Raw genomic sequence first — 12,410 nt, forward strand, 5'->3', positions numbered from 1 at the left:
GGCAATATAAAGATGCATCTTTCTCCATTATTTTCCAGTGATTCATGCAGATGTGCATTACTTAATGCCAGGCAGTTCCATGACAAATGGAATATAATACATTTTATACTAATATTTTAAGCAGTAGTTTTGTGCCTTGTTAAGATTTTCCTAGACAACATCCAATCTGTAACAATAGAAATGAAGCTCTAACAAAATACCATGTCTATCCACACGTGTGGATATAAATATATGTATATACACATATATACAGACGAGATGATTCCACACACCAAAAAATACTTACAATATCTTTTTTAATACTCTCCAGCTTTAATGCTCTCTTAGCTCTGCAAGAGAAAAATACAGACAAGTTTTATGGTCATCTAGACACAAAGATTTCTCTTAGTAAGGTCTATAACTGGTAATTTTATAGACATTTTTCTTTCTTGTGTTTCACATTTTTTTAATACTATGCAAGAAAACTAATGTCATCCAAAGAAAATAATTTAACTGATTAAAATACCGTGTACCAAAAACATTGCTTGTTTATAAGGATAAAATATTTGCATAAGAAAATCCACTTCTCCATTTTACTCTAGAGATAAAAATCAAGACAGTGAAGTGAAATCACATTGTATATTTGTCTCTTTTTCAAGGCTAAAAACAAGGAAAGAATGCAAAAGCATTATTATTTACATACCTTCTGAAGAAGGGTTGAAATTATTTTGCCATTAGTAGAAATAACGTATTAGGCATTTAAAACACAGGTACAGCCAAGGTGAAAAAAGTAGTTCTTCCCATCATTTTAGCTCTTAATATGATTCAGTGTTACCAGACTATGACTTAACTGGGGAACAGATGCTCTATGTCTTTACAGGTCCCCAAACCATACGAAACTATCTGCTAGTCTTCCTCACTATACTGATTCAGGAACATGCCAAGCTCTCTCTGCAAAATCTGCTCTGCTGAACTGGATGCCCAGCTGTTAATGGCAACACTAGAAGAGGAAAGCTGAATATTTATAATACTTTATATCGTACAGCTGTCTTCTAAAGAGCAGTCATCAAAATTTTATTGAATGCAGACTAAATGCTCCAAGGAAAGAAAGGTCAACATAAATTAAGACTATTTTTCCCAGAGACAACTGGAACTTTTTAAGCACACTCCTAAATCTTAACAATAGTTTAAAGCATGATATAAAACAATGGGGGGGGGGGGGGGGGGGAATTAAAAACCTTTTTAAGAACAATCCCCAAGAAACATATTTATTATATACAATTATATTTATTATATCAAACAAGATTTGGAAAATGCATCATATTTCAGGGACTTAGCTCCGCTCTCATCTTGGAAAAGAATGTTTTGACTTTGAAGATGACCTTATTCCAAACATATCCTTTTAAAATTTATGTTACTATTCCAAAACTGCAAATTAAAGGATTGGAAAAATAGAATGAAAACACATCTTTGAAATTTATCTCTGATAACAGTGTGATATGAATAGTGTTTTACAACTATCTCTATTACAAGAAGGGGAACAGAAGTATTCTATCTTAAAAAAGCCAAGTAAACAGGTAACATTTAAATTAAAAAAGCGAGTGAAATTCTTGCCAAAGGGCAGTCAAAGCTGTAACAGTTTGATGGAATTCTTTACAATATATTTCTTTTTTTAATAAAAGCCCATATTGCTTAAGGAATGCAGACTCCATTCCATCTTTCACCCCGGTGGCAGCAGAGAAACATTATATTTATTAATACATCTACTCTGAAAGGATGCTCTAGGGGCCAATGCATTTGCATGTTATACTAAGGCATGTCATGATGGAAGTTTTTATGATGGACTTCAAAAGAAGCTGGAAGCCAAAGCAAAGCAGAATCTGGACTCGACATAGCTGTAGGATGAAGATAAATGAGAAATGACATGAAAATCCCAGTAAATTATAAACATTTAGAAAATTTCTATGGTGAAAGTTGTGAACTGGTCAAGGCTATGTTCTTTAAAGTCTGTCAAATATTGTAGAGATGCAGACAGCCCAGATTTCTTTTTGCTGGTCTGTAAAACCCATGCAAACACCTTGAGCGAACAGGCAGCCTCATTCCAGGCAAGCACTTCAATGTTGGAAGGAGCTGGCATATCGTATAGGGAGATAACAATTTTGGTTTCAGGAGTTCACCTTTGTTTTTCCCAATCCACCCCACCCAGCAGCTTGGTTTGCTTGTTTTTAGTGATTGTCTTTCTGATGTCATAATGTGAGAAGGTAAATCTCTGGGCAACTGTGATTCACTCATATTAAGTTAAAATGTGTGGCTAGGACAACTGAAACAAAATTCATCCAGACATCGAACATGAAGACCCAGCTGGCCAAAGTGTCTTCTTTCAGGTCGTTCCAAAGATGAACATGGAGAAAACCCCATACATGCATCTAGGTGCAAACAAAATCCTGAAGTATTTTAGGAAGCACTATGGAGAAAGAGCACCAACTTTGGTTTGGTTTATCTTTTTTATATGGCTGGAAAAGGTCCCTTCCAAACCAAACTACACTGCGATTCTATAAAAGCCTTCCTTTGGCTATGGTGTAGAATCAAATGTTAGAATGTGAATGAGAAAAGGAGATAGAAAAATGAGGCGTGTGTAATGACAGCACACTTATTTACCTGAGTTTTCCTTCTGCCTTTGAATTGTTGGCCTGACAACTTAACTAGGCAGAGCACGATGGCACATGTTTATGGCTAATGTCCATCCTGCAATGATTATTTTGTTCATAGGATTTATCAGCTTAAAGAACTACATATGACTTCTACAGCATATTGTTCATCAATCATTCCAGGTCATATTGTCAGTCCTGCTAATACCTTCAGTCATTTGAACAATGCTTTGATGAAACCACTTAGATGAGGAACTGTTTAACAGTGAGAGTCTTAGGTATGCAATTTAACTTTCCATAAAGAGATAAATTATTTATATTGTTTTTAATTCCACATACACTTAAAGTTCTCTCCACAATTCATTTATGAATAAATGCAATGGCAACAGCCACATACAGATTGAATACACAAAAAAGAAGATAGAGAATCAGGGACCTGATCATATTATTTCATTAAACATACCCTAGGGAGTACTGTAGTGCATTTTGAGGCCATTTCAGTTAGCTTCCACTTAACATTCTGCTTTTACTGGGGAAAAAAGAAAGTATCTCTAAGCTATTTACATATTCATGATATTTGCTTCATCTTCAAAACCTGCCAGCAAAAATGTCTTATTAATACGAAAAGCAGAAGAAATCACCTTGAATCATTTTCTATGTTTGGTTTAAATGGCAGTTAAACTCAGTGTGCAATCAGGGACTTAAACACCAAAACGATATCAAAGTTTGTGTATTGGTGTTTTCTTTGTATTACTACTGTCTGGCATGATTACTTAAAGTGGTCAAGAATGGCAGACGTTGGAACCTATGTTAGCTCTAACATAAGTTATCTTTGAAGCTGTGTAAGGAGCTGTAAACTGAGATACTATCCCAAGCCTGTATATAGGTAGCATGAGCCTCATGGTCTCACCTTAACAGCTGTTAAAGTTAGCAACATCCTACGCATTATTGTTCTTCAGAAGCCCACGATTAGCAAAGATACACAAGAACAGCACCAGACTTTGAATCACGGAATCCCAGCCTGGTTTGGGTTGAAGGGACCTTAAAGTTCCTCCAGCTCCAACCCCTGCCACAGGCAGGGACCCCTTCCACTGGAGCAGTTTGCTCCAAGCCCCTGTGTCCAACCTGGCCTTGAACACTGCCAGGGATGGGGCAGCCACAGCTTCTCTGGGCACCCTGTGCCAGCGCCTCAGCACCCTCACAGGGAAGAACTTTTCCTTACATCTAACCTAAACTTCCTCCGTTCAAGTTTTAACCTGTCGCCCCTTCTCCTATTGCTACAATCCCTGATGAAGAGACATGTTTATCCATGGGGAGCGCAGCGATAAACCACCCCTCCCTCCCTCCCTCCCTCCCTCCCTCCCTCCGGAAGCCGGACACGGCCATGTAACTTATACTTCCCCCCATACCAGCAGGCATCGTCCCCCGGGACTCCGCCTGGACAAGGGCTCTGCCCCAGGGAGCCACCATCTCAGCCGCTTCCCGGTCAAACCCAACGCTCGGGAGACGGGGCTGGGAATAAAACCCGCCCTTCGCACAGAGCGCAGCGCTCCTCCCCTCTCCGGACAGCCGGGCGAGCGCGCTTCTCCTCAGGGAACGAGCTCGCTGCCGGAGCAGAAGCCCGCGGGTCGCCAAGGAGGAGCGCTCCTCCTCAGCGTCCCACACGGGCCCCGGCTCCATCTCCCGCCCCTCTCCACTCCAAAACCTCCCGCTGCGGAGGGGGGAAAGGGGCTCCCAGAGCCCAGCTCCTCAGCCCCGCCGCCCGCCCCGGTACCTACGACATCGCGTCGCCTGGAGCCGCTCCCGCCGCCGTTGCGGATCTCCCGCCGCTGCCGCCGTGCACCGGCCAAAGGCCTCCGGCTGGAAACGGCGCTGAGGGGCGGGGCGGGGCGGGAGCCGAGCCGAGCAGGCCCGCGGCGCGGAGGGGTGGCTCCTCGGGCCCCGCCGCCCCGGTGCTGTGCAGCGGTAGGAGCCAGGCCGGTGGTGGCTTCCTCCCCTCGGGAAGGTTGGTGCGAGCGCAGCTTGGGCGGGAGGTGAGGGGCGGCCAACGCGTCCCCTCAGGGCAGGATGGAAGGGGACCGGAGGGCGGGATGGTTCCTGTATGAGGGGCTGGGGGAAACGGGTTGTAATGACTTGTGTGTCTTTTGAGTGGTAAATGTAACCCGAGAAAACCCCTGCGCCCGCTGGAGAAGGAGATGACGAGATTTGTGTGGTAAAAGTTTCCGTGTTTCAGGTGAGGCCTCGGCTCTTGCGCTCGGAAGGTTGGAAGCGGCAGTGGGAAGCTCGCAGCTGGTGTGTGTTTGCTGCGGATGGAGGTCTGGGACCGTGGTGGGAAAGGTCCGTGTGGCGGTGATGAGTATGGCTTAATTCGTAGTTAGAACATCGTTTTCATTAGAATCGTAGCAACTAAAACTGAATGTAATAGGTAGTGTTGTCTTCCTACTTCAAGCCAAGGCTGGATCGTTCCCCTCCATCTGTTTTTGTCTGAAGCGTCGTTTGTGCAGTAAAAACATACCATGGGGCTGCTGGCAGAGCTGGCGCTAAGCTACTGCTCGCTGGATTTCTGAGCAGTGCATTGGCAGCACTTCTGGTCAGAATTGTGGCCCACGTAAGAAATATCTCGGTAGTGGGAAGTTGGAGGAGTATAAAGGAGAGTTCACATTTTATAAACTAGTTGCTGGAAAATTAACATTTATTCTTCTTTTCCTCCTTGACTTTAACCCGCTTCCATTTTGTGTGTGTAATGCTGGTGCTTAATTATAGTGACACCCGTCTGCAGTAACCAGACTCTATCACAGTGTCCCTATGGGGTCCTTTTAATGCCAGTGTAATATTAAAGTGTCAGACAGGCGGTCTGTGTATTATAAATAGGGTACTTCATCCATGATAAGCAATTATTATCTTTCTTTCCCAAGTGTAAAAGACCTATATAACTCAACAAGGTGCAAGTGATTTAGGCCTTCTGAGTAAAAATCCAATGAGTCCTGAAGGGGACCCTGCGATGTCGTTGTCTTGTTGCTGAACTTGAGATATTTAATTTATTATGCTGGAATATATTTTCTGAAGTCAACATTGGATAAAATAATAGGAGAGGCTGTTAGACCAACAGGATTTAGTGGCCCTCTGTGATGGCCTTCTAAAAACCTTAATCACCCTTGGTAAAAGCAGAGAGCTGCTGTTAGAGTTTACTGGCCATTGGTGAGCAAACAGTATTAGTTACTGTTTTGAGTGGCTGTAATATTGTAGAAAAAACACATTTTATACTTTTTACCATGTATTTACAATTATATGGGTAGTGTTCTTGTACTTTAAAGGCCTGAGTGGCACAGTTTTATGCACATTATATTCAGATAACTATTAAAAGTAGAATAGTGTGCTTTACTTCACATACTTGAAGGATTAAGGGTTATAATTTTGACCAATTTTACTATTAGCTATATGTTTTATTGAGTTACAGCTAAAATCAGCAAACAAAAGCTCAGTCTACTGTGGGTTGGCACCATAAAAAATATGTAATCAATTTAATAACTATATCACTTCTTTAACGCTGGATATTATATGGCGTTTATGATATCAACAGTGTGTCTGATGAAGCTGTGTAAAGCTACCTGGTTTTCCAGCTGTATCAGTCTTGGAAATATGAAAGTTAGCTTTTGAGTGAGGGTGAAAATCCTGACAAATATGCAGTTCAACATAAACATGGTCACATGTGGTTTCCACTGGAGGACAAAGGAGGCTTTTACTCTGCTGTTAACACCAAGAAATATAACAGGGAATCCAACATAAGTGAGTTGCACTCGTGCAGCCACAGAGCTGTCTCCAATGAGGTGAGCACTGCATCCATTCTTGGTAGTATTTACTGTTGTTGCTGTTTGGTGAAAAAATCTTTTAGATAATTCTGTGCCTCTCACACCTGTGGCCATGTTTAAATTTACTTTTTTCCCCCAAAACCACTCCAACCTTTCTACTGCTGGTGAGCTCTAACAACAGTGAGAGTGGCACCGAGAGCAAAACAGCGGTAGGTATGGTATATTCATTTATTAATATGAACATACTGTAATAATATTATGTCCATTAATGTCAGCATTGTGACAGATCATGCAGAGTACAGACAGTGGTAGTAAAGTCCTCAGAGCCAACAAGTGTGCTTCTGTACAAATTAAATTATCCCATTCTTTCTGTCATTATGAGAATTTAGCTTATGTGGCAAGAATAGAAATTCTGGTGAAAGTGTTTAGGAAGGACAAGTCCTAGTGGTTCATTTCTAAACATGGACAGCAATGATTTCTATCAGAGATAACTTGAAAGTTTGTTTTTATGCTTTCAAATGACGTGACTGTATAATCATTGTGATATCAAATGAGAATTAAAAACATGACCTTGATGTTAGGATAGGTTTTGCTAGTCTGTGTTTCAGAGGACAAAGCAGATGTGTTCTTAAACAGGCAAGGCAGTAACAATTTGTAACTGTAATTGTATCCTTCACAGAATGGCCAGCAGTCCTGAGGATAACACTTCTCTCTCCAGTGAGAAAGTCATGCACCCAGGAAGTCTGCAAGCAAAGAAGTCTCAGCATGAAGAAGAAGCCACCTTTTACATGAACTGCCGAGCAGCTTATCTAGCTGTTTTAAAAAGCAGTTTAGAAAATATTAAGTCAAAGGAACAACTCAGATTAGGTAATTAATAGATTATTTCTTTTCCCTGTAACTACTGTGTGTGATGATTACAACGGGTAGTTTACAAGCAGCAGTCAGCAATTCAGTAGTGTGTAACCCAGTGCATAAACTCAGTAACTGTTTCAAGCAATTTACAGTAGGTTTAGATAGAGTTCAAATTTCAAGTGTTGGTAGGTGCATCTTTGAAGACATTTTCATCCTTAATCTTGGCTGCTAAGCGCTGGAAGACTCATGGAAGTGGGAGTGGTAGACAGAGCTTTTCATCTGTAAATCACCAGCAGGATTGGGCAAAAGTCCATGTTAGCTGTCAGCTTACAGAGGACCCAAGTAAGTTGTTTAAAAGCACCAAATTTGATGGTAGTGTTGTTGCTTACCTGAGGTGGACCTGTTTAGTGCTTTGTGATTGTGACACTTCTACAGTAAATTTTTCCCTCTCCCTGTCAAATGATTAAGTGAGTTGGTCTCAGTACAGTTAATAATTGTGGGCAATTGCCCTGGCCCAGAAAATCACCATGAACTGGCATGAATTGGCACAGAGGTTTGCAGACTCGGAGAACAGGTTGGTACTGTAGGCGCAGATACAGGAATTTACCCTCAAAGCAGTTTTGAGTAAGTGAACATACTGCCTTTCCTCTCCCAATTTATATGATCTAATGGATTGTTTCAGACACTGGTGTTTCATTAAAAAAATCTTACTCTTATTTAACCTCCTACTGAATTACAGTGTTCCCGTAGACTAAAATGAGGTTTCTGTTTTTTCATCCCTCTAATATTTGTGGATAAGTGGTATTGCTGTCAGCAGTGGAGCATGAAAAAATACCTGCTTCAGCTGTGCTGGATAAAGGTGTTTTGTTTTGAAAGCTGTTTGTTTTGAAAATCTATGGACTTTCAAAGTTCTTTTCATGGAGTTACAGAAGTTTGCTTCAGAAATGGTAGTTAGGGCTCTGTGTTAGTATAACATATCTTAGTGACTGAGTAAGCTAAGGAGTAAGATAAGACTGAGCAAAAACCTGTTTCAATTTTGAAATAGGTTTTACTCTCCCAGATAAAACTTTTCAAACAAATATACTCCAACTTTGCTACCTCTTGGAGTTGTAGGATTGTGTTTGGTGTCTTTTGTTGTTTGTTTTCTTTCTTTCTTAGAGCATTTTTGTCTTTTCATGAAGTTTATTCATTGTTGTATATAACAGCATGGGATTATGCTGGGAAACTCATGCAAGTGTCTTTCTGTCCTGTTTTTTACCTGGAGTTCTGTGATGTAAAAATCTTATCTTACTTTATTGGAAACATGTTTCCAGCTCATGTGGTTGGCAAGAAATCATGAGAACATAAATCTTCAGTTAGATAAAGAGAACTGAAATATGTCGTTAAAAGCCTAATGATTTTTATTTTGTGGGTTTTGGGGTGGAGCTCAGAATGCATTTGGGACTGTGGTTTCTCAAGTCTTCCTCATAGGTTATGATGCCAGGAAAAGGTATGTGTGTGTATTGTGGCATTTCAGTTGTTTGTAATAAAACCCCCAAGCAACAGCTAAAGGCAAAACCATGCTGAACTGTCAAATAATTTAGTTATATCATAATTCTAATGACCAGGTTTTATTTGCACATGTGAGGAAATATTTCTCACTAATGCCTGCATTGCCATGCCTAAAATATGTGAGGTCTCCATGTGCAGACTCCACTATAAAAGCCGAGCGTAGCTTCTTCCCTATACCAGTACATGAAGTTCTACCCATTGAAAAGCACCTTCTTTCTCCACGTGACTTAGTGTTTATCCAGGCTTTCTCAGCTGTAATAAAAGTGCCTTTATAGGATCCTAATGATAGTTTTGGATAATCTGGATTTTAAGATAGGAGTGGTGTGAACAAATGTCATCTCTTTTATATATGCTTTGGCTTTCATCTCTATCCATATGCTACTTTGCCATGTAGCATGTGTTTGGGCATTTTGGTTTCAAGGTCAACACAGAATGGGCAGTTAATTGCTCAGGCTCCCAGTCTATTTAGAGATATTTAAGATCTTTAGAATTTGAAAGCGTTCAGAGTTACTACAGACTTTTATTGCATCTTAAGTAAATTCTGGCATTTATCAAATGACTGGTGCCGGTGTTTAAGCATCTCTTGCTACATGATGTTTGCCTAAATTCTAAACTAAAATATTAACTAGAGACTGGCCCTGCAAAATGTTATTTGTCAGAGTTTGACTTATTCATGGAATGTAACTTCATTTCCTGTGTTGTAATATTACTGAAGGTGTTTAGCAGGATCAGTCTGTAAGGAATATTGTGTGCAGTTCTGGTGTCCTCAGCATAAAAAGGACATGGAACTGTTGGAAAAAGTCCAGAGGAGGCCATGAGGATGATCAGGGGACTGGAGCACCTCCCATATGAAGACAGGCTGAGGAAGTTGGAGCTGTTTAGCCTGGAGAAGAGCAGGCTGTGTGGAGACCTCATAGCAGCCTTCCAGTATCTGAAGGGGGCCTATAGGGATGCTGGGGGGGGACTCTTCTTTAGAGACTGTAGTGATAGGACAAGGGGTAATGGGTTAAAACTTAAACAGGGGAAGTTTAGATTGGATATAAGGAGGAAATTCTTTCCTGTTAGGGTGGTGAGGCACTGGAATGGGTTGCCCAGGGAGGTTGTGAATGCTCCATCCCTGGCAGTGTTCAAGACCAGGTTGGACAAGGCCTTGGGTGATATGATTTAGTGTAAGGTGTCCCTGCCCATGGCAGGGGGATTGAAACTAGATGATCTTAAGGTCCTTTCCAACCCTAACTATTCTATGATAAAAGGTGCAGTCTATTTGAACTTCCAGATATACAGACTTGGGAGGCAAGTGCTGTTCTCCCTGGCTATATAAAAATACAGGATTATCATATATTTGAAGGATGCTCTGTTAAAGTAAGTGAATACTGAGCTATATTGACTTTCCAGGGAGCTCAGCTATCCACGTACACAAACACACAGAGAAACTGCCCTTCCTTGGCTGACCTTGACATTGAAATCCTTAAACAATTGCTGCATGCCCAGGCTTTGCATGGATAAAGAAATGAGCTTTGCTGTATTCTCCTGACTGTTTGCAAAGGTGACAGGACAGAAATCTTTATTTAGTACTTGGCATTCAATCAGTGATTAACAACAGAGGTGGCTGGTTGTGTTTGTTCTTGATGGTGACACAGTTGCCTACAGAGAATTGTAACGATGCCACCACCTCATTTCACAGATGCTACTGATCTGCTCTCAGCCTATATAGATTTGGTCGTTGGTCAGCTGGCTGAAAATCCAACTGCCAGTGTAGGAAGAGATGAAGGATCATTTGTATTTCCCTAAAAACTTGATTATATGGGAAGATACAAAACCATCCCTCCATTTCCAGATAGACTGTGCATTTGGATTTCAGTTTAACATGATACCTTCTTCACGCTGGCAGCTGATGAAAGGATATTTTCAGTAAAAATTTCAAGAGGCTAACTAGATCCAGCAAATGGATTTTGAAGAATGCCAGGTCTGGTTGCATACTGCATACTGGTTGCATGTATGGTATTGGCTGTTGGTATCATTTTTCTTTTACGTTTGAAATACATATTGTGTAATTTGAATTGATGAGTTCAGATGTATAGATTTGACATAAAATATTGTTGAAGATAAATTCTATGCTAGATTTCAGTTCTTGGAAAAATAAGGGTGAAAGTCTTATATGGATCTCAGTAGAAACAGTATCTAATAATCTTGCTGCACCTCTCCTATGAAGACAGGCTGAGACAGTTGGGCTGGTTCAGCCTGGAGAAGTCTCCTTAAGGGGAGGCCTTAGAGCAGCTCCTAGTGCCTAAACTGGCTACAAGAAACCTGGAGAAGGGCTTTGGCAAGGGCCTGCAGGGACAGGCCAAGGTGGGCCTGAGAGAGGGGAGATTGAGATGAGCTCTTAGGCAGAAGCTCTTCCCTGTGAGGGTGCTGAGGCGCTGGCACAGTGTGCCCGGAGAAGCTGTGGCTGCCCCATCCCTGGCAGTGTTCAAGACTGGGCTGAACAGAGCTTGGGGCAATCTGCTTTAGTGCAAGGTGTCCCTGCCTGTGGCAGGGGCTTGGCACTGGGTGAGCTTTAAGGTCCCTTCCAACCCAAGTCATTCTAGGATTCTGTAATGTAGTAGCTTACAAATAATGGGTTCTTGATATTAAGGCAAGGGAAATATAGACACTAGGCTGAATTTTCACTTGTCACTTAAGGAGACTGTCTTTGAGTATATGGATATTTTGCTTAATTAAGGGTTTAAACCCATTAACTTTCTTTAAGGATGACATCCCATTGAGTTTAGTACAACAGTGCACATGAGTAAGTGGAAGCTGCAGCTCAGAGCCGGAGCAAAACAATTCCTGTGATATCGTTGTGTTATAGCAAGTCCCAAACTGCTCTCTAGCTTCTTTCTTTTTCTGTAGAAAAAAGTGAGTGTGATTCTCAGCCGTACTACCTCTGTGCTGGATTAGAGTTCGCAAGGGATGATATGGGGTGCTAGACACTGCCTGTTTGATGTCTCCTTTCAGAAGAAGATGCAAGTGAGTTCTTTTGCCCCTTGGGCTGCTTGAGCCTCTCTAGTGCAAACCACAGAATTCAAGGCCAGGGAAGGTCAGACTGTATCAGTAGAGGATTGAGTCCTTCATACTCACTTTCCCCTTGGATTGATGGGGCTTAAATAGAAAGTCTGAACATGGAAAGTGATTAAAGGATGTTTTCAACAAACTCCTTTGCTGACAGCTGGATGATATAGTTAATATTGTGTTCTGTTGTTCAGTGCTTCAACAGGCTGGAAGAAATCCATCTCAGAAGACAGTTAATAAATACTGGACTTCACAAACAACTACGCTGAATTTTGATGATTTTTGTACTATTTTAAAAGAAGAAAAACCAGCTACAAAAACTGAGCTGCTGAAAGCATTTGGAAAAATAGACAAAGATAAGACTGGATATATTTTACATGATGAACTTCATAGAATTCTCACAACGGTAAGTATCAGTGGAAACTTAATTGTCCATCTTTAATTATTAGTAGCGTGACCAGTAGGTCAAAGGAGGTGATCATGCTCCTCTGCTTTGCTCTCGTGAGATCCCACTTGGAGC

The 12,410-nt window shown here is 41.3% G+C and overlaps 2 protein-coding genes across 12 annotated transcripts in view; one reads left to right on the forward strand and one right to left on the reverse strand.

The window, feature by feature from the left end:
- ITGB3BP (integrin subunit beta 3 binding protein) overlaps positions 1-4,537 on the reverse strand; it is a 32,184-nt gene extending 27,647 nt beyond the window's left edge. For all 8 annotated transcript variants that reach the window (XR_009746268.1, XR_009746266.1, XR_009746269.1 and 5 more), the window contains exons 1-2: positions 4,406-4,537; positions 287-329 (exon numbers count right to left, since the gene is read on the reverse strand). Coding sequence is in view for 4 of the 8 variants with exons in the window: in XM_061469661.1 (XP_061325645.1) it covers positions 287-329; positions 4,406-4,410 (48 nt within the window). In the remaining 4 variants the exon portion in view is untranslated. The remainder of the gene's footprint in view (positions 1-286; positions 330-4,405) is intronic.
- Positions 4,521-12,410, forward strand: part of EFCAB7 (EF-hand calcium binding domain 7) — a 31,296-nt gene continuing 23,406 nt past the window's right edge. For 3 of the 4 annotated variants that reach the window (XR_009746265.1, XM_061469659.1, XM_061469657.1), the window contains exons 1-4: positions 4,521-4,632; positions 4,861-4,964; positions 7,116-7,303; positions 12,085-12,296. Coding sequence is in view for 3 of the 4 variants with exons in the window: in XM_061469659.1 (XP_061325643.1) it covers positions 7,117-7,303; positions 12,085-12,296 (399 nt within the window). In the remaining variant the exon portion in view is untranslated. Of the gene's footprint in view, positions 4,661-4,860; positions 4,965-7,115; positions 7,304-12,084; positions 12,297-12,410 lie in introns of all 4 variants that reach the window. The other variant, XM_061469658.1, reaches the window with a different exon arrangement.

This window comes from Pezoporus flaviventris, unplaced genomic scaffold (genome assembly GCF_033815535.1).
Source record: "Pezoporus flaviventris isolate CSIRO_AGI_PZ_B2104156 unplaced genomic scaffold, CSIRO_AGI_Pfla_v1 ptg000059l, whole genome shotgun sequence".
In the NCBI taxonomy this organism is placed as follows: Eukaryota; Metazoa; Chordata; class Aves; order Psittaciformes; family Psittacidae; genus Pezoporus; species Pezoporus flaviventris.